Raw genomic sequence first — 20,221 nt, forward strand, 5'->3', positions numbered from 1 at the left:
AGAACAGCAAACAACAGATGCTGGCAAGGTTATGGAGAAACTGGAACCCTTATTCACTGTTCATGGGAGTGTAAAATGGTGCAATCACTATGGAAGGCAGTATGGCACTTTCTCAAAAAGTTGGAAATAGAAATACCATTTTACCCAGAAATTCCACTACAGGGAATATACCCTAAAGAGACCATAACTGTCACCCAAGTAGTTATATGCACACCCATATTTATTCTGGCTTTGTTCACAATAGCAAAGGGTTGGAAACAACCCAAGTGCCCATCAACAAACAAATGGCTAGAGAAGCTGTGGTACATTCACACAATGGAATACTATGCTGCATTGAAAAACAAGGAACTAATGAATTATTACACAAAATGAATGACCCTGGAGGACGTAATACTGAGTGAGATATCTCAGTCACAAAAAGATAACTATGGCATAATGCCACTGTTATAAAACAGGACTGACATGGGAGCTGGGGGAGAAACTAAGAAAAGAGGGAATAAATAATCTACATGACCATTGAAACAGATGAGGGAGAGAACTGTATAAAAGGAATATATGATCAGTATTATTGACATGACAAGAGTCCAGAATAAGAGCTGCATAGTAAATTGGTCTGGGGAGGGTAGGGTAGGGCACTGTATAACAATGAAAGACATTTTTCCCAAAGAAAAAAGCAATCTGGGGGGAGTGAGGGCAGGGAGGAAAATATGCAACAATGAACGACTGCAGAGCCAAATTCTTTATAAACTTTCATTAAAATATCAATAAAAAAAGTGGATCCTTTAGAGTCAGTCAGACTTCAATGACTGCAGCCTCAGCCAATGTTTGACTGCAACCTCATATTATTCAAGCCACCAAGGATAAGCTAAACAATTCCTGAACTCCTTACCTACCGAAGCCACATGAGATCATAAACATTTTTTAGTATTTTAAGAGGGTAAGTCTTGGAGTAATTGGAACCCAACAATAGGAAAGTAATAGCATTAAGAATAATAGATCATTGACCATAGAATTTCCCAATGCCAGAACTGTTAAAGATGAGCTACTCATTCAACTAGTCTCTATCCAGTGTCAGGTACTAGGGGTCCAAAGATGAGCATGAGACACAAAGAACAGAAAGAAGATACTTCCCAAGAAGACTGGAAAGAAGTATGATGCACTGAGGGAATTAATCTTACTCTCAAGTCTAGGCTGGCAGCTGCCCTTGCACCTGTGCCTTTGCTTATCTGCTTGGCTTAGTCCCAGTCCTGTGGTGTACATACAACTGCTGGCAGTGGCAAATCTATGGCCTTGTGGACATCAAGGTAAGATAAAATGGGTCTTGCCACCTGCAACCCCTGCTCCACATTGTACAGACCCACCCTCCCAACCATATCTTGCTCTACCTTTCTTTGCCACTCTAATATGTTTATCCTAGGGAATTGGGTTTTAACAAAAGTAGGTCATGATGTTCTTTACATCTTATTGCCACCCAAAGATTGAGGATTAAGAGAAAGGAAGCAATGCTCACTATTCTCTGGTAGCAACTGTCCTTTCCCCACAGAATTGCCAGCTGCAGCATCTCTTAGCTCTTAGCTGCCTTGTCCTCCCCTTCCAGGGCTGTGGAAGCAAAGGAGCATGCAGGGAGAGAATGAGAAGAGCTAACCAATGCTCTTTCTCTGAACCAGGTCCCTTTTAAGACCCTCACACTGGCTTTGGGGGTGGAATCAGCACTTATAGTGGGAAAATAATATGGTTAAATGAATATTTCAATATCTCAACCCAGGCCCCAAGTGCTTTCCAGGCCTTGAATTCTGTACTTAAGAAACCTGATAGCTCAGGACAATGTTCTTGATCCTCTCCCTGGGCTTCTGTGTCCACAGAAGAAAGGGACTGGACCTCAATGCTTCCAATTACAAGCAGATTTTTTTCAGTGATGGTCATCAGTCCTGGCCACGTGATGGGACTTTACTGGGTTTTTCTTCACATGGAGTGAGGAATACTTTGCTCTCAGGAATCTGGGATGGGTGGAGAGGAGGGTGTGTAGTAACCTTGGAGATGTATGATCATGAAGCAGCAGCTGTGTTGCTCCCAGGGTGATAAAAGGGTCTCCTTCTTATAAAGGACTGAGCCAAGAGCCTGAATAAGGCCACCAGGGTAGAAGCATTATGGGAAATATGCTGCTCTGGGCCTGTGAGTCTTTAATCCATTTTTCTCTTCTTTCCTATAGATTGTAGGGGTGTTCCTGGGGGTGGGGAGGATAAGCAAAGATCTGTTTCAATGAGATTTCTACATGAGACTTCTCCCATGTTTTGGGCCCTAAGGAGAGGGATTGAAACTCCAAGCTGGGAATAATGAACTGGGGCCTTGAATCTCTGAGAATTTCAAGTCTAAAAGCATTGAAACCCCTGAAAACCTGTGTGTCTCCTGGGCTCTAACTGGGAAGCCAGTCTGAGGATGATCTGTGTGTGTATTTTTTTGTTTGTTTCAGGCTTAGCTGTATTGCTGCAGGTGCAACTAGGTAAGCAACAACATAACTGCTTGTCCACACTCTAGTCTTTCTAATAGTTAACTCTTCTGTCTCTCATGTCTGTCAACTCTGCTGTTCCTTCTTCCCTCATGATGAAATCTGGTCTAGAACTCTAAGCTCCCAGGCTTGTTTGCTCTATCTCAGAATATCAGATCTGAGAAGACACAACTGATGCCTAACGCCTCATTTTATAAATGAGAAAATGAATATGTGTACATGGGGAGAATCTTATCACTTACTCATCAGCATCAAGACTTAACCTTATATCCTGATGCCCATGTTTATTGCAGTTTCTATTTCTGCTCAGTTTTTGGAAACATGCACTTGTCTATGTTAAGAAATAGGGAAGATGGCAACTGATTTAGAAAGTAGATATTTGTGCCCAATATAAAGAAACGCAAGTCAACAGAATACAGAAATTATCCAACAGTAAATATCATAAATATTACACACAAGTGAAGATAATGCAAAATGGTTCCTGGAGACTGGGGTATGGAATGAGGATATCATTGCTGCTGTCTGACAGATCTTACAGCCAAAACCTAGGATCAGAAAGGTATTTAAATGTTTTTATTTGACTGTGTAAAGATATTCAATTGTGTGGATCATAGTAAATTATGGCTAACACTGGAAAGAATGAGAATCCCAGACACTTGATTGTGTTCAGGTGGTACTTATACGTAGACCAGGAAGTAGTTGTTTAAACAGATTATTGCATGGGTTAAAGTCAGAAAAGGTGTGCATTAAGGTTATTTCCTTTCACCATATTTATTTAATATGCATGCTGAGCAAATAATCCAAGAAGTGAGACGGTATGAAAGTTTGAAGAAAGATTTGTTACTAATGCTTTATGCAGAAGACACAACTTTGCTTGCTGATAATAAAGAGTACTTGAAACCCTTATTAATGAAGATTGAAGAGTACAGTCAGGCAAACAAAAATCTCCCACAATTGGACAAATGAGCAAAATCAGGATAAATGTAGAAAATACTGAAGTTGTCAAGTATTTCCATTGATCTGGATCTATAATCAACACCTATGATATCAACAGACAGAAATTCAATGACATATTACTTTGGGAAAATTTTCTGCAGAAGACTTCTTTAAAATGTTAAAAAGAAGTCATTGACTCAAGCCGTGATATTTGAATCTTTTCATATATATGTGAAAGTTAGACAATAAATAAGGGAGACTACAGATGAATGATGGTGTTGACAGAGAGTATTGAATCCACAGTGGACTGCAAAAGAATCAACAAATCTGTCTTGAAACAACCGTAACCAGAATGTTCTTTGGATGTGATGATGGGGAGACTTCATTTCACATACTATGGACATGTTATTAAGAGGGACCAGTTCCTGAAGAAGTCTACCAAGACTGAAAATCGGTAAAAAAGAGCAAGTTTTCAATAAGATGAATTGAGACAGTGGTTGTGACAATAGACTCAAACAAAGCTAGGATTGGAAGGCTCAATATTTCAATCTATTGGTCTAGGGTCACTTGACTTGATGATACCCAACACAAGAAGATTATTTTCTATTACTTGGCTTTCTCTTTTTGTTAACTGAAAAAGCTCTCTTTTCCAATTATTAATCATTAGGTTGCGGGTAAAAGACAATATAGAAGATCATATAAGAGATTTAGGTGGAAGGCTGTAGGGGGAAAAAGAGTGTTGGGGTCAAAAGCTTCCTGGCAGTAGTAAAAGCATAATAAATATTTGGGGATTAGATAGATGAAAGGGATACCTGGTGGCCAACCCAAAGGCCACACCTTTTCAGCAGTGTGAATTCACCAGCAGTTTAGGAGAAAGACAGGTAATCTCTTCTTGTGTGATTTACAGCCTCAGAAACCCAATGGTGAGTTAGCTATGAGTCAATACCAATGCAACAGCAAGGAGCTTTGAGTGAGATAAGTGAGTGCATCACTACTAATAACAACATTTCAATTCCAAGCAAGTACATTTTTCTGATACTCGTCTAAAAGCCAAGATAAAATGCTTCCCTCATAGGTTTATGAGAATTTAAATTTAAGCACAATAATGCATGTGAGGGCTCTAAATAAAGCATCAGTCACGTCATATGCTATCTACCAAAAATAGCTATTTAATAAAATCGATAATTACCTTGACAGTCTGTGGTGCATAGAATCCACGTAGGATAATGAAGTAATATGACTTCTGTGATGGCAAGTTGGTTACTTTAACAAGTTGACTGTGATAAAATTTTTTATTGTTTTTTGGGTCAAGAAAGAGCTTAGGTTTCTTCCATATGTGTGGGACAGGAGTATAGCAGCATGTGGTAGGTATATGCTATGCCCTTAGCTACCCTATCCCTTCAAAGAAGTCATCAGCCAGTGAGACAGACAGTGTAATAACTGCTGTTTTTTCCCTCTCAGGCTCGGCCTATAAGCTAGTGTGCTACTTTACCAACTGGTCTCAGTACCGACCAGAACCAGCCAAGTTCTTCCCCAAAGATGTGGACCCATGTCTATGCACACACCTGGTATATGCCTTTGCCACCATGAATGACAACAAGATTGCTCCTTATGAATGGAATGATATTGATGTCTTGTATCCTCAGTTCCGAGCCCTTAAAGAACGGTCAGTAGAAATTGAATTTATAGTGAGTGAGAGATTCGAGTGGTAGTAGGGTGGGAGAGATGGAAAGAGAATTAATTAAGAGAGCCTGCAGTTATTCTCAAGTATTATAAAATTCTGAGAAGCTAAGTCTCTCTGCCTGCCCCCCAAGTTTGTTTTATTTCTGAATAATTTGAGGCTCTCTTGTAGATAATTTCTTTTTGAAAAGAATGCACAGATTTCTGGCAAGTAATAAAGGTAAAGTAAATAAAGTAAAAAAAATAGGGTCTCACAATTTGGCGGGTGGGGGTGGTAAAGGAAATAGAAAAGATCTGATGTAAAAAACAGTGTATTTGAACTTTGTAAATAAACCAGTATTAAAAAGCCCCACCCCAAACAAACATAGCAAGACACTTTTGAAAACATGACTTAGCATAGATGTAATAGCACATTCTTTGTGTTTTGAAAGTTATTCACTGAATGCATATACAGATTGTAAGTCACATTTTAATTCTGGGAACTAGTTAATATTAAAATTAACATGATCAGAGAAGGAACGCTTGTCATGGGAATTGTAGAGGTTGAACCTGGCAGAAAATTGGAAGGAAGAATTGTTTTCACTTCAGTTACATTACACAGACTCACAGACATCTCTCTTAAATATTAATTTTTGTATCTTTCTGCAGCAATGAAGAGCTGGTCAACTTGCTGGCCATTGGTGGCTGGAATTTTGGCACTCAGAAGTAAGAGTCTTCCCACATCAGGGCATGAATTTAGAGGCAAAAGAGATTCCTTAAAGCTGGGGTGGGAGGTGATTTTCCTGTAAGTTAGGAGACTGGTACCTGAGGAGGACACTGATGTTTGTAGATAGAGAAGAAGCAATGGTTGAGAGAAACATTTTTGTCTTTATTTTGTGCCTTAAAAATCCTAACCTTCAGTCCTGAACCTCATCTCAAAATGAGGGTAGAATTATGACAATGAAAAGGTGAAGTTGGCTGTGGAAGAGGGTCTAAGGCTTGAAGGGGGGAGGGGGGAGGTAGAAGGGTGGGGGAAGCAGCTTAATCATAGGGTGATACAATTTGACAGGTGGGGGTGGTGAAGGAAATGGAAAAGACCTGATGTAAAAAACAGTGTATTTGAACTTTGTAAAGAAATCAGTATAAAAAAAACCACCCCCCCAAACAAACAAACAAGCAAACAAACAAAGATACTTTTGAAAATATAACTTAGCATAAATGTAATAGCACATTCTTTGGGTTTCAAAAGTTATTCACTGAACGCATATATAGCATGTAAGTCACATTTTAATTTTGGGAACTAGTAAATATAAAGAATAAAAAAATATAGTATCAAAGCACTGTTACTTGAGAGATCCTATCAAGAAAGAAAACACACATATATATTTTATGTTAGAAATAAATAGTAAATAATATATTTATTTAACAGAAAAAATTTATTTGAGCAAGCCATATTGGCTTTTCATACATTCATTTATAGATATTTTGTAAAGCTAATTTTTAAAATCTTACATTTTTCAAGATTTATATATATATATGTAATGTAGTTGAGTCCCCTTCTCCCTCCTCCTCCTCTTCTTCTTCCCTTCTCACTCCCTGTTTGAACAGTTACACACATCCTGTTCAAAGCTACTCTAATACTCCTATTGTCCATTAGTCTATTCTTCCCAGGTGGGCCCTTCCTCCTCTTGACCCTTTGCAGTGTTCATTCTCTGTACTTTATATTTCTGCTCTCCTTCAATCTGTGATCACCCTCCTATTTTCACAGCAGTGAAATTATTATTATATTTCCTTTTTAAAAATTATAGTTAACCCAAACTTTGAAGGGAAAGATTTTTTGTAAGCAAAATATATGTAAAGAAAAAATTTAATTATAAAAACACGTGTTAAAAACAACATTTTACAAAACTTAAAAATAAAAATAAAAACCAACACTACATGTGTTGATTAACATTAACAGTTTTGGATTCAAAATGTTATCTTTATGTTAATGGTAAAAATGCAGCAGAAAGGTGTTATGAAATGTATAATGAAAATGAGTCATCAGAGATGTTGTAGAGAGGGATTCTGGATTGGCTGATGTTACAGACGAGCTCTCTGCCTAGATTCACCAGCATGGTCTCCACGGCTGCCAATCGCAAGATCTTCATCTGTTCTGTCATTGACTTCCTTCGTCAACATGGGTTTGATGGCATTGATCTGGACATAGAATACCCGGGGTCTCGAGGAAGCCCACCTGAGGACAAGCAGCGATTTACCATCCTGATTAAGGTGAGATTAGGACACTTACCTGGGTCACCTTGTAGAGAAGCTGGAGCTTTAGTGACTTCTTATGAGAGCTGTGCTTCCTGGAGATACCAAAGGATGCAGACCTCAGCCAGTATACTCACTAAGGGCTTTTATGGTTATAAGCAACAGAAATAAATTCTCTTTGGCTAGTTCATTCCAAAAGAATTTCTTGGAAGGATATCAATTTCTGAAGGAACCCAAAGAAGAAATCTTTGAATTGAGAAGAAGCCATTGTCTATTTCAGTTGAATTGAGAAGAAGCCATTGTATATTTCAGTCATTCATTCAGTTAAGTATTTATTCAGTATCTATTATGATCAAGGCACCATGCTTCACATTGGATATTGAGCTGTACAATGTGAGCTGTAGATTAATCAATTGAACCAAATCCCTAATATTGTGGAGTTGATAGCACAGTGGAAGATAACAGATATCACCCACCAAAGTGTATAAAATAATTACAAATTTCAATAAGAACTGTGATAGAAGCAAATAGGAAGGTCAGAGAAATCTTCTGAGGGGTGGTGGCATTGAGATATGAAGAATGAAAAGGATGCAGACACAAAAAGAATAGTGATAAGAGTGTTCTAAGGAAGTGATAATAGTATTAGCAAAGACTTGGGGCAGGAAGATCTTAGCACAAGTATACTCAAGAAAAAAAATTATAAAAACAATTATAAAAATGGGTTTAGTTTGTGTGATTTGTTTTTATTGTTGTTAGATGCCATCACACTGATGCTATGAACAACAGATCTGAACTCTGTCCTATCCTGTTTCATTCTCACAGTCTCTGACATACTCAAGCCCCTTGTAGCGGTCGCTGTGTCAAGCCATCTGGTTAAGGGTCTTCCTCTCCTTCTTTGACTCTTTACCTTTTAACGAGTGATTTTCCTCTCCAAGAAATAGCCTCTCTGAGAAGGACATCATACTTGGAAGGGTAGAGGGTCAGTGGTAGCAGAAGAGCCTGGACGAGACAGACTGACGAGTGACTGTGGCAATGAGGTCAGGTATGTAAGAGAGATAATGAACTTGGCTCAAGATAGAACAAGGTTCAGAGCTAATGTTCATAGAGTTGCTATGAGCTGTAGTTGACTTGATGGGACATAATGACAACTACAATAGCAACATACCCAAGGTATATGAAAGGAAACTTTATCACCTTTGCCTCCAAGGAGCACTCTGACTGTACCTTCTCCAAGACATATTTGCTCTTTGGGCAGTCCGTGGAACATTCTGCACTCTTCTCCAATACCAGAGCCTCTGAAAACTCCCTAGAGGGTCAGCTATGAGTGGGATCTGCCTCTCCAGTAATGAGTTTGAGTTTTGCTAAGGTTAGGGGAGCTCTGATGACAGAGTGGTAAGGAATTGTGCTGCCAACACAAAGGTAAGTGGTCTGAATCCACCAGCTGCTCCACAGGAGAAAGATGGACAATCAGCTCCCCTGTGGTTTACAACCCTCTGAAAACTCACTAGAGGGCCAGCTATGGGTCGATTCAAACTCAACAATAACAACAGTAGGGCTAAAAAAGGGAGGCAAAGTGAGAGTACACAGGTAGTTTCTAGAACCTCTACCCCTTAAGTTGTTGTTGATTGCCATGGAGTTGAGAACATCTCATTAGTGACCTTATGAACATTTGTCATTTCTCAACGTGCATAGAGTTTCCAGAGGTATGTTATTTAGGAAGTGGATGCCATTTTCCTTTTGGAAGTTACCATTAAGTATGATTTGAGTCAATGACTCTAGTCTCTATTTATCATTGTGCTAAGATAAGCCTTACCAGGACCCATTCCTATATAATTTCAAACTGTTTATTAAAAAGAGGAAAAAAGAGGAAAGTGTAAATCTCTGTAAATGTTCATTAAAATGAATTTAAAAAATCTCTTCAAAAGAAGAAAAAAGAGGAAATTGTAGAAAACTGGAAATTTGCCCAAGGAATACCTACTACAAGAAATAGACAATGACGACAACTATTCAAATCCATTCCCTTTCTCTCTCTAGGAAATGTTAGACGCTTTTGAAGAAGAAGCTAAAGAGACAGGTCATCCCAGGCTTCTTATCACAGCAGCTGTATCTGCAGGCAAAGGGACCATTGATGCAGGATATGAAATTGCAGAGATTGGGAAGTGAGTGCACTGGGTCTCTCAGGATGCCCAAATCCTAGAACAAAGATTCTTAAACTTTTAGTAGGAAGTATCAAGACCATGGTTATGTGAACAAAAGGGATTTGAAAGCAGTTGAATGTTGGTATCTTTAATCAGCAAAGAGTTCTGGGTACTTTGTGGCTATGGTATCAGGTGATGAAGCCTTGACATTGTCACTGTGCTTAGGCGAGGTTTCTGAGGATGAGGAACAGATTTTGGCTTTCAAGATCATGGCAAACCCTTAGAATAGAGATCTTCATTAGCTGCTTCCTTTGGAAAAGACTGTAAAATTTAGCATATTATTGTGGCTTTGTGGGTAAGGAGTTATTCTACCAACCTAAAAGGAGGTGGTTTGAATTTCCTAACTGCCTCTCAGGACAAAGATGAGTCATCACTTCTCATTCAAGTTACACTCTCTGAAAACCTGCTGGAGGGTGAGCTTTGGGTTGGTTCTGACTTGACAGCAATGAATTTTGAGGGTTTTTTTTTTGTCGTAAACCAATACGAGAGCTACCTAGTTGGGCTTTCCACAGCCACATAGCTTTTTAAATTTTTTCTGAGACACGTACCCTAACACTGCAATTTCTAGACTTCTGTGGAATTTTCCTGTTTCTGTGCAAGGAGTTTAAAGTGACTTTCTAGCCAGTCTCACGAGACACACAGTAGCTAATCGACTCTTTGGACCTCCCTCATCCCTAGAAGGCAGCACTGGAGGAGACAGGAATGAATATCTGCTTGACATCATGGACTTTCAACTGTACCTTTTGTTTCTTGTTCCAGGCTCCTTGATTTCATCAGTGTGATGACCTATGACTTCCATGGTGGCTGGGACACATGCACAGGACACAACAGTCCTCTGCACGTAGGATCCAAGGACCAAGGCGACCTGCGTTATTTCAACTGTGTAAGAAAAAAGAACCTCAAATCCTATTTAAAGGAGAAATGGAGAATGATTTGGGGAGAGTCCTGATTGTACATTAAGAGCTTATCTTTGAGAGACAACAAACTAGCTAGACATTGATGATCAAATAGGTCAAACATTGATGAGGAAATAATATCTCTGTTGATTTCTTCAGGAATATGCCATGAAGTACTGGAGGGACAATGGAGTCCCTGCAGAGAAGCTCATCATGGGGTTCCCTACCTATGGGAGGACCTTCCGGCTCAGCAGCTCTGACACCTCCGTCTGTGCTCCAGTCTCTGGAGCTGGGTCCTCTGGTCCTTACACACGTGAGGCTGGCTTCTGGGCTTACTATGAGGTAATGCATATAACTAATTCAGACTTAAAAATGCACCAAGGAAAATTTTCTCCAACTCACTCACCTTTCCCTTCTTTTCCTCAGTTCCTACACCTTGACATGTCATAGCTCTGAGCATAAAACACACAGAAAAGGCAGGCAGGCTGAGGACTTCTGAACAGTTTTTACTTTAACAAGAATTCTACTTAAATCTCTTTTTGTTTTGACATGTAAAGCACCATCTTCCCCCCAGCCCTCCAAACAATATTGAATTCTTTATATCCACATACACAGTTGGAGGAGTTCTCCTCCCAGTCATCTTATAGTGATAATGTTTATGTGACGCCTGTACCGAGAAGGATTCTAAGACTGATAAGTGAATGATTAGCTATGTTTGCCAAAAATTCAAGAAGAAAGGTGGATGTACAGTCATGCTCATTGCTGTTAGCTGGCACAGAGTAGCCTCTGACTGAGAGTGACCTCAAGTACACATACACGGAATGAAAAAGCACCCAATCCTGCCCCATCTTCATGAGAAGTCCATTGTGGTTACTGCATGTTTTGAGTGTGTTCCAATCTAGGGAGCTTGTTTTCCCATCCTCTATCAGTCAGCGTTTTGCTGTGATCCAGAGAGAATTTCCATGAGCGAATTGTCAGAAATAGATCATCAGGCCTTTATTTCTACTATGTCTTGGTCTGGGAGTTTTGCTAAAACCTACCCTCTGCTAAGGACTCTGACTTCCAGTATCAGATCAACATGTATGTCTTCACATTGTCTGCAACACATTGAGCAGAGGGATAGGAATGATCATGTGTACCATCCCTTAAATTTACCTCTTTGTACAGAACTTGAAAGCCATTTTAAAATAGCCTGATTTCTGTATAAACTTGTACCTTCATGCTCTAAAATAAGATACTTTCTAGAGAGACACGTTTTTAATATAGATTCCATAATGCCTCTTTTCCCACTACCTCTCATTTCTTCTTACTTTTTCTGTTTAAGCCCTTTGTCCTATACAACATGGCAGATTTGTGATAAAACCAATGTTGTCTTCTTAATCCTCCCATAGATTTGCACATTCCTAAGTGGAGCCACAAGTGCCTGGATTGAAGACCAGAAAGTTCCATATGCATACAAAGGCACTGAGTGGATTGGTTATGACAATGTGGAGAGCTTTGGGTATAAGGTATAAACACTATTTTTTGAAATTACTATCCTGTCTTTGCATCTTGAGTGTATTAGGAAATAATTTCATTAAGATCTGTGATTTCAAGGTTTTAAAAATGTGTAAAAGGAGGGTATACCAACATTACTATGCCTTATCTCTTATCTAAAACAGGGAAAACAATAAGATAAAATAGAATTTAAATCTTATTACATTATTAAATGTTGCTGCTGTCAAAGGAATCTTGGTTGAAAGCAGAGAATATTATAAGAATATTGGTATCTTATTGACTACACAAAAACTGTGTGGATCATTGAGAAGAATGGAAATTTCAAAACATTTAATTATGCTTATATAAAATCTATACCCAGACCAAGAAGCTATTGCCTGAACAGAGCAAGGGAACACTACATGGTTTAAAATCAAGAACAGTATATGTCAGGGCTGTATCCTTTCTCCATATCTACTCAATCGGAATGCTGAGCAAATTAGAGGAATACTCATCAACAACCTGTATTTCATGATAATATAGCACCCTTGCTTACTGAAAGTGAAGGAGGACTTGAAACACCTGCTGCAGGGGATCAAACACTACGGTTTTCACTATGGATTACATCTCAAAATCAAGAGAACAAAACAACCACTGGGTGAATAGGCAACATCACAATAGATGGAGAAAAGAGAAGAATTGTCACAGTTTAATTTTACTTGGATCCATAATCAAAACCTGTGGCACTAGCAGTCAGATCAGGAGAGATATTGCAGTGGGAAAATCTGCTGTCAGGGACCTTTCCAAAGTTCTGAAGAGCAATGATTCTAGTTTAAAGATTAAGGTGTCTCTGATTCAAGCTATGGTATTTTCCAATCACCTGCTATTCAACTGAAAGCTGGACAATGAATAAGGATGACAGAAGTAGAATTAATGCCTTTTTGAGTTGTGGTGCTGAAGAAGAGGACTAAATATCCCAGGGACTGCCAAAAGAACAAACAGATAGACATCTTGGAAAAAAATACAGCCAGAGTGCTCTTTAAAGGCAAGGATGGTGAAACTTCATCTCACATTCTTTGCACATGTCATTAAGAGGAGTATTCCTTGGGAAAAGACATCATGCTTGGAAAGGTGTAGGGTCAACAAAGGAGAGGAATATCCTCAACAAGATGGGTTGATACTGTGACTACAGCAGTTAACTCAAGTATGTCAGAGATGATGAGAACTGAACAAGATAGGACAGGATTCAGATATGGGGTTGCTATGAGTCATATTCGAATCAAGGGAACAGAATATCAAAATAAGGCATTGATATACATATTGTGCTCTTGTTGCTATTAAGTGCTACTGAGTACAACCCATAGTGACCGTATAACAACAGATCTGAACCTTATCCTATCCTGTGCCATCCTCACAGTCTCTGGCACACTCAAGCCCGATGCTTCAGTCAGTGTGTTTATCCACCTGGATGAGGGTCTTTCTCTATTTCACCTTTCCAAGAATGATGGAAATGTGTCTTCTATGGAGACATAGAAGAGCCTCTCCTAGCAACATACTCAAAGTATGTGAAATAAAGCTTTATCATCTTCCCCTCAAAGGAGCAGTCCGGCTGCACTTTCTCCAAGACATATTTGTTTGTTCTTTTGGTAGTTCATGGCATGTTCGATGCTCTTCTTCAACACCACATCTCAAAGGAATAAATTCTTCTGTCATCCTTGTTGTGTAGCTCTCAAATGCATAGCAAGTGATTGCAAAGATCATGGCCTGAACCTGAAGTAACTTAGTCCTCAAACTAACATCATTGCTCCTCAATAATTTGGAGAGGTCCCTGACTGCAGACTTGCCCAGTCTTCTGATTTCCAGACTGTTATACCAAGGGTATTAATTGTAGATCCAGGGAAGATGAAATTGTTGACAGCTTCCCTTTTTTATCCATCTGTCATGATGTTGCCTGGTGGTCCAGGGGTAAAAATTTTTCTTTTCTTGATGTTGAGATGCAATCCATATTGAAGGCTGTATTCTTTGATCTTATGCAACAAGTGCTTCAAGTCCTTCTCACTTTCAGGAAGCAAGGTTGTATCATTTGCAAAAGTCTAATATTTTTTGTTCAGTACAGATTTTTGTTAAATATGAATTTCTAGTAATTCATATGAGTGGTTATAAGCCTGGTCTGAGATCATTATAGTTAATGAAAATGTAAAAAACCCTTTATATTATTATCTAAAGGCTTTAACCATATCATAGCTGACAACACTAATGGCCTGCCTATTGTGGAAATAGGCAAGCTGAGAATTGTATATGCTGTTACTAGTTCAAAGTCTCTTGGCTGAAAAAAGGCAGAGAGCAGGAACCGAATGAACATGCTGTCTGGCTCAGAGTCTCATTTTCCCCACTATACTATTCTGTAAAATCATCTTCGGATAATATTACTTAGGAAAGTAAGGAGTTTTGATATTATAGTCAATAGGTCATTGAGCTGCTAACACAAAGGCCATGGGTCTTAGGCAGCTTAAATCCAGCTCTGAGGGAGAGAGAAGGGAAATTTACTATTGTGTGGTTTATAGCCTCTGAAAACTCACCAGCGAGTCAGGTATGAATCAATTCTAACTCTATGGCAATGACTTTGACTAACTTTGAGTTTGAGAAAGGTGGTAAGTGAGGAGGAGGAAAGAGGTTATATAGTATAGCTGTCAAGAGTTTAGGTTCTGAGTCAGACACACCTGGTTCTAAATCCTTGAAGTCTGAATCTATGAAAGTTTAATAATAATTATATTTACCTCCTAGTTTTTGCAGAGGTTAAGAAATATTAAATAAATAGTAGCTTTTTTATTATTGATACCCAAGACTTATCAACTGGGATAAGGGAAAAATTGAGTTGGGTTGATAAATCATATGTTTAAAATACAAAAGGTATATATACTTTGATAAAAGAAAAATTGATAAGGTCCCAAGCCTGCCTGCAGCTCCCTCCCTAACGCACCTGCCACCTCATGACTCACCCTCTGCTTGTTGCACAGACCCCATCTGTTTCTGGTGGTCAAACATGTAAACATTTTTTTTTCTTTCCCCAGGTTGACTTTCTCAAGGAGAACAAGTTTGGTGGGGCCATGGTTTGGGCCATTGATCTGGATGACTTCTCAGGCACCTTCTGCAATGAGGGCAAGCATCCACTCATAAGCAAGCTGAAGTCACTCCTGGGCCTGTCCTCACGTATGTCACTATCGAGTTCTATGCATTGTTCTAAAGAAGATACTATTCAAATGCAGAAAATGGCAAATATAGGGAGTCTAGCATGCACAGAGGCAGCCATAAAACTAAGAGGCCTTTACAGCTATGAAAAATAGCAAATGATAGAATATGTCTTTTTCAAAATCTGATTTTCAATCCAGGAGTCAGTGTTAAGACCAGTGGCTATCATGAGCAAGGACTTGAACATATCTGACCCCCCTAGAGGATTCCCTGGGTGGTGTTAACTACTAATGCACTTTGCTGTTAATTGAAACGTTTGGAGATTCAAGTCCACCCAGAGACACTTTGGAATGAACTGGTGATCTGCTTCCAAACAACTGGCTACTGAAAATGCTATGGTTTTCAGTTCTACCCTGAGATACATGGGGTTGCTATGAGTTGGAGCAGACTCAATGGTAACAGTTTTTTTAGTAGACAGAAGTGAGCCTTACTACTATGGAAAATGTCGTCTGAACATTGGCCAGGCAAAAAGAATTGATACTGTGTAAACCAGTCAAGCATATGTTCTGACATTTATCTCTAGTTAGAACACTTTCCTATTATTGCAGAGCCCCATATGGCACTCCCCTAACTGGCTTTGTGATTTGGCTGCTGGTAGACAGGGTTGGAGGGAGATCATGAACAGCCGCAGTCAATGGCTCGTCAGTCTGAAAGAAGCAGCCTTGGCTTTTCTGATGGCCTTGCTTTAAGCACTCCTGGGGGCAGGCTTAGAAAGGAGATAGAACAAAGAAGGATGCAAGATGCTTCCAATGTCACTAGGAAAATTCCTAGAATCGTAGATTGTTTTTAGATTGTTAAATTCTCTAAGTTTTTATAAGTATAATCATAAAAGTATCATGCTCATGTTAACAGCTAATAAGAGACAACAAATTGTACGTCCTGAGGTACAGACTAAAATGAAATATAAAACTTCCAAATCACCAGGAGACAAGAGAAAAGAACAAGTAAAATGCAAGGGAAGGGAAACCAATAACAATAAGGTATAAGAAACAGAACAAAACTCAAATGTATAAAATCAACACAGAGTAAACAATCACATAATAAAAAAAATAATATAAAGCATTAAAGCTGTGCCCTCTCACAGGAGGCTAAGGGTCCATTTCTCCTAAGCAGACTGGAATGGAACCCTAAAGTCACCGTGCACTAGGACATTGATGGTCCTGCCTCATCCTTACCCCTACTGCTTTGGACTTTGGTCTCTTACCATCTTCAGCTGGTACCCTCTCAAGTTCTCGGAGAACAAAATTGATAAAGGGGAATATTGATTGTCTACTGTTTCTGCATGCACAAAAATGTTTAATATTATCCACTCTTAATTTCTTTAGAATGTACTCCACCAGCCACCAAGACCTGGTATTATAACCAAGCTGTGAAACCAAGAAGTGAAGGCTTCTGTGCCAACATTGGTGGAGGTGGTGGCAGTGGTGGTGAAGGCGGCGGTGACGGGGGAAGTGGTGGTGAAGGAGGCGGGAATGGAGGCAGTGGAGGAGATGGAGGTTTCTGCACTGGCAAAGCAGATGGCACCTACAATGATCCTGAAGACAACACCAAGTTCTACCAGTGTGCTGGAGGCCAGACCTTCCACCTTCAGTGTGCCCAAGGGCTGGTCTTTAATCAGAACTGCATGTGTTGTGATTGGTCTTAAGGGAAATATGTGGTAAATCCTACTTTGTCACAAATTTCTTTGAATGGCTTGTCAGACTACACATCCTCCAGTTTTATTCCATGTAGTCTGAGGTACTTATACTAATCTGTTATTTGGGAGTCCTTGCTCTACTAAAACACCATTAGGATGAATTTATTCTGGTAAAACCAAGAATCCTTTGAACCAAATCCATATATAAAATAAATATGGCATAGTATGCTTTGGCTTTTTTTGTATTCATTTGTACTCTTTAAGTGCTTGTGTCAACTTACCATTTTAAAGGAGCCTTAAAGTTCAACTGCGGATATCTGAAAATTTTATTTCTTTTCATCAAGTCAGATTACTCTTTTGGAAAATAGAGTTCCCTTCATTGGGAAAGGACTTACGTGGATGTGACAAATATCAAAGGAAAACTGTTCTGTCACTTTGTTGATATTGTCCTAAATGGAACTCAGTCCTGAGTCAGAAAAAGAATCAATGCCAAATTAGTATATTCTCTCTGGGGGAAAATAAAGTGTGAGTGGGAAAAAAACCAAGTAAAATTACACACACATCCCAGTGTGTGGGGAAGTGCCCAATTAATCCTGATTTATCTCAAGTCATAAGCATTTCCTAATAAGAGAAAAGGAAGGATCATATTAATAGAAACCTAAAATCAGGAAACTTATGGATCAGAGTTGTATCTTTCTCTATCGCTATTCAACCTGTATGCTGAGCAAATAATTCAAGAAGCTGGACTATATTAAGAAGGATGTGGCAACAGAATTGGAGGAAGACTCATCAAAACCTACGCTGCACAGGTGACAGAATCTTTCTTGCTGTAAGTAAAGAGGACTTGGAACACTTGCTGCAAAAGATCAACAACTATAGCCTTCAACACAGACTATGTCTCAATATCAAGAAAACAAAAATCCTCACTATGGGACCAATAGGCAACATTATAATAGATGGAGAAAAGACTAAAATTGTCAATGATTTGATTTTACCTGTATCCACAATCAATGCCCATGGGGAGTTGGGAGCATCGTATGGTAACAGTAGTCACTAAATAAAAAAAACAAAAAACCAACATGTTCCATTAGGAAATTCTGCTGTCAAGGATTTTTCCAAAGTACCAAAGAGCAGTAACACCGGTTTAAAGGCCAACGTGTGCGTGATCCAAGCCATGATATTTCCAACTGCTTTCTATGCGTCTGAAATTTGGACAATGAATAAGGGTGACAGAAGAAGAACTGACACTTTTGAATAGTGATGTTAGAGATGTTACTGTTGTTGTTAAGTGCTCAGTTGTCTACAACTCATAGCAGATTTGGACCTTCCCCAGGAGACTTTAAGGTATTGGAGAAGAGTACTGAAAAAAATCCCAGAACTAACTGCCTGCCAAAAAGGCAAATGCATCTCTATTGGAGGAAGTGCAACCAGGGTGCTCCTTAGAGGCAAGGATGTCAAAACTTTGTGTCACACGCTTTGGGTATGTGGTCAGGAGGGGACAGCCCTTGGAAAAGGATATCATGCTGGGATAAATGGAGGGTGAGAAAAAGAGGAAGACTCAGAAAATGGAATTGGCATGCTCAATCTCATTGTTACAATCATTGTGCCATTCCATTTTTTCAGTCTTCCTCTCTTTCTCGCTCCCTCCATTTATCTACCAGCATGATATATTTTCCCAAAGACTGGTCCCTCCTGAAAACATACCAAAAGTATGTGAGACAAAGTTTTACCATCTTTTTGCCTCCAAGGGGCACTCTGGCTGCATCTTCTGTGTGTTCTTTTGGCCGTCCATGGGATATTCAGTACTCTTCTTCAGTACCACAACTCGAAGGCATCAATTCTTCTTTTGTCATCTTTATTCATTGTTCAGATGTCTGATGCATAGAAGATGATTAAAAAACCCCATGGCTGAACAGGTGCACCTAAATCTTCAAAATTATATCACTATCCTTCAGCATTTTGAAAAGGTCTCTGACTGTGGACTTGGTCAACGAAATATATCTCCTGATTTTCTGACCGTTGGTACCAAGACGTTGATTGCTGATCCAAGCATGATTAAATTATTGACAGCTTCAATTCTTTCTCCATCTATCCTAATGACTCATGTATGTTGTTGTTGACTGCCGCCTAGTTGAGGTTGCCTCATCATGACTCTATGAATAAAAGATCTAATGCCTTTCCATAGCTATCGTTGTTTCTCCAAGTTCATAGAGTTTCCAGAGGCATGTGGTTTAGGAAGTGGATGCCACTACTGCTTCCAAACCTTATTTACAGATGGGAGTCCCACCAAACACTGTCCACAAGGGGAAACCATTATGGCATTTAATATTCCCATGGCACAAGGTTCAGAACACAGCAAACCCAGGTTCCTTCATACAACACATTGACAAAGAGTGATGTACAAAGTGGAAGAATGTTCCTTCAGTCTCATTTAGCAGTGGTTAAGTGTTGTTGAGTTGAATACAATTCAGAGTAAGCTTTGCACAAGAGACCTGAACTCTGTTCTATAACATCATTTCTGTACATTTATAAGAGAGTTTTTCGTTTCCAGAGGCACCTAATGACTTGTGTACAGTAGACGGAAATCCTGTCCAATCCTATGCTATGTGCATAAGCATCATTGTGCTTAAGCTTGTTGTTGCAGTCACTGTTATCAATCCATCTTGCTGAGAATCTTTCTTTTGCTGATCCTTTAACCTTCCCAAGCATGATGTTCTTTTCCAGGACTGGACTTCCTAACATCATTCCTAAAGTATGTAGAATGAAATGTCACAACTTTTGCATCTAAGGAGCACTCTATATTGACTTCTTTGAAGACAGATTTACTTGTTTGGCCTTTTGGCAATTCACTGTTTATACCACAATTCAAAGGTATCCATCAATTATTTTGAGATTGTTCACACCTTTAGTTTGCTTGGTTCCACAGTCAACACTCTTGGCACCAGCAGCCAGGAAATTAAAAGGTGTATTGCCATTGGGAAAGTCTGCTGTTAGGGACCTCTCCAAAGTACTGAAGAGCAATGGTGTCTCTCTGGAGACTAAGGTGCGTCTGATACAGGCCATAGTCTTTGCTATCACTTGTTATGCATCAGAGAGTTGGACAATAACCAAGGAGGATAGAAGGAGAATTGATACCTTTGAGCTGTGGTGCTGGAGAAGAATATTGAATGTACCATGGGCTGCTAGGAAAACAAACAGATTCATCCTGGAAAGGGTTAAACCGAGTGGCTCCTTGGAGGCAAGAATTCTGAGGCTCCATCTAACATACTTTGGACATGTTGTAAGGAGAGACTGGTCCTTGGAGAAGGACATCATGCTTGGAAGGGTGGAGGGACAGCGCAGGAGGGGAAGGCCCTCTATGAGGTGGATTGATTCAGTGACTGGGGTAATCGGGATGGGAGTGTCAGAGACA

General features: G+C 39.4%; 1 protein-coding gene across 1 annotated transcript; it reads left to right on the plus strand.

The window, feature by feature from the left end:
• The first annotated feature begins 2,156 nt into the window (after positions 1 to 2,156).
• On the plus strand, positions 2,157 to 16,818 carry LOC102865485 (acidic mammalian chitinase-like). The gene is made up of 11 exons (XM_006899346.1): positions 2,157 to 2,172; positions 2,471 to 2,500; positions 4,904 to 5,108; positions 5,771 to 5,827; positions 7,207 to 7,372; positions 9,389 to 9,513; positions 10,312 to 10,435; positions 10,608 to 10,790; positions 11,840 to 11,956; positions 14,996 to 15,134; positions 16,499 to 16,818. The coding sequence occupies exons 1-11, from the start codon at positions 2,157 to 2,159 to the stop codon at positions 16,816 to 16,818; spliced, it is 1,482 nt and encodes a 493-aa protein (XP_006899408.1).
• The last annotated feature ends 3,403 nt before the right edge of the window (positions 16,819 to 20,221 follow it).

This window comes from Elephantulus edwardii, unplaced genomic scaffold (assembly GCF_000299155.1).
Source record: "Elephantulus edwardii isolate Elephantulus edwardi_28Jun2011 unplaced genomic scaffold, EleEdw1.0 scaffold00252, whole genome shotgun sequence".
Lineage (NCBI taxonomy): Eukaryota > Metazoa > Chordata > Mammalia > Macroscelidea > Macroscelididae > Elephantulus > Elephantulus edwardii.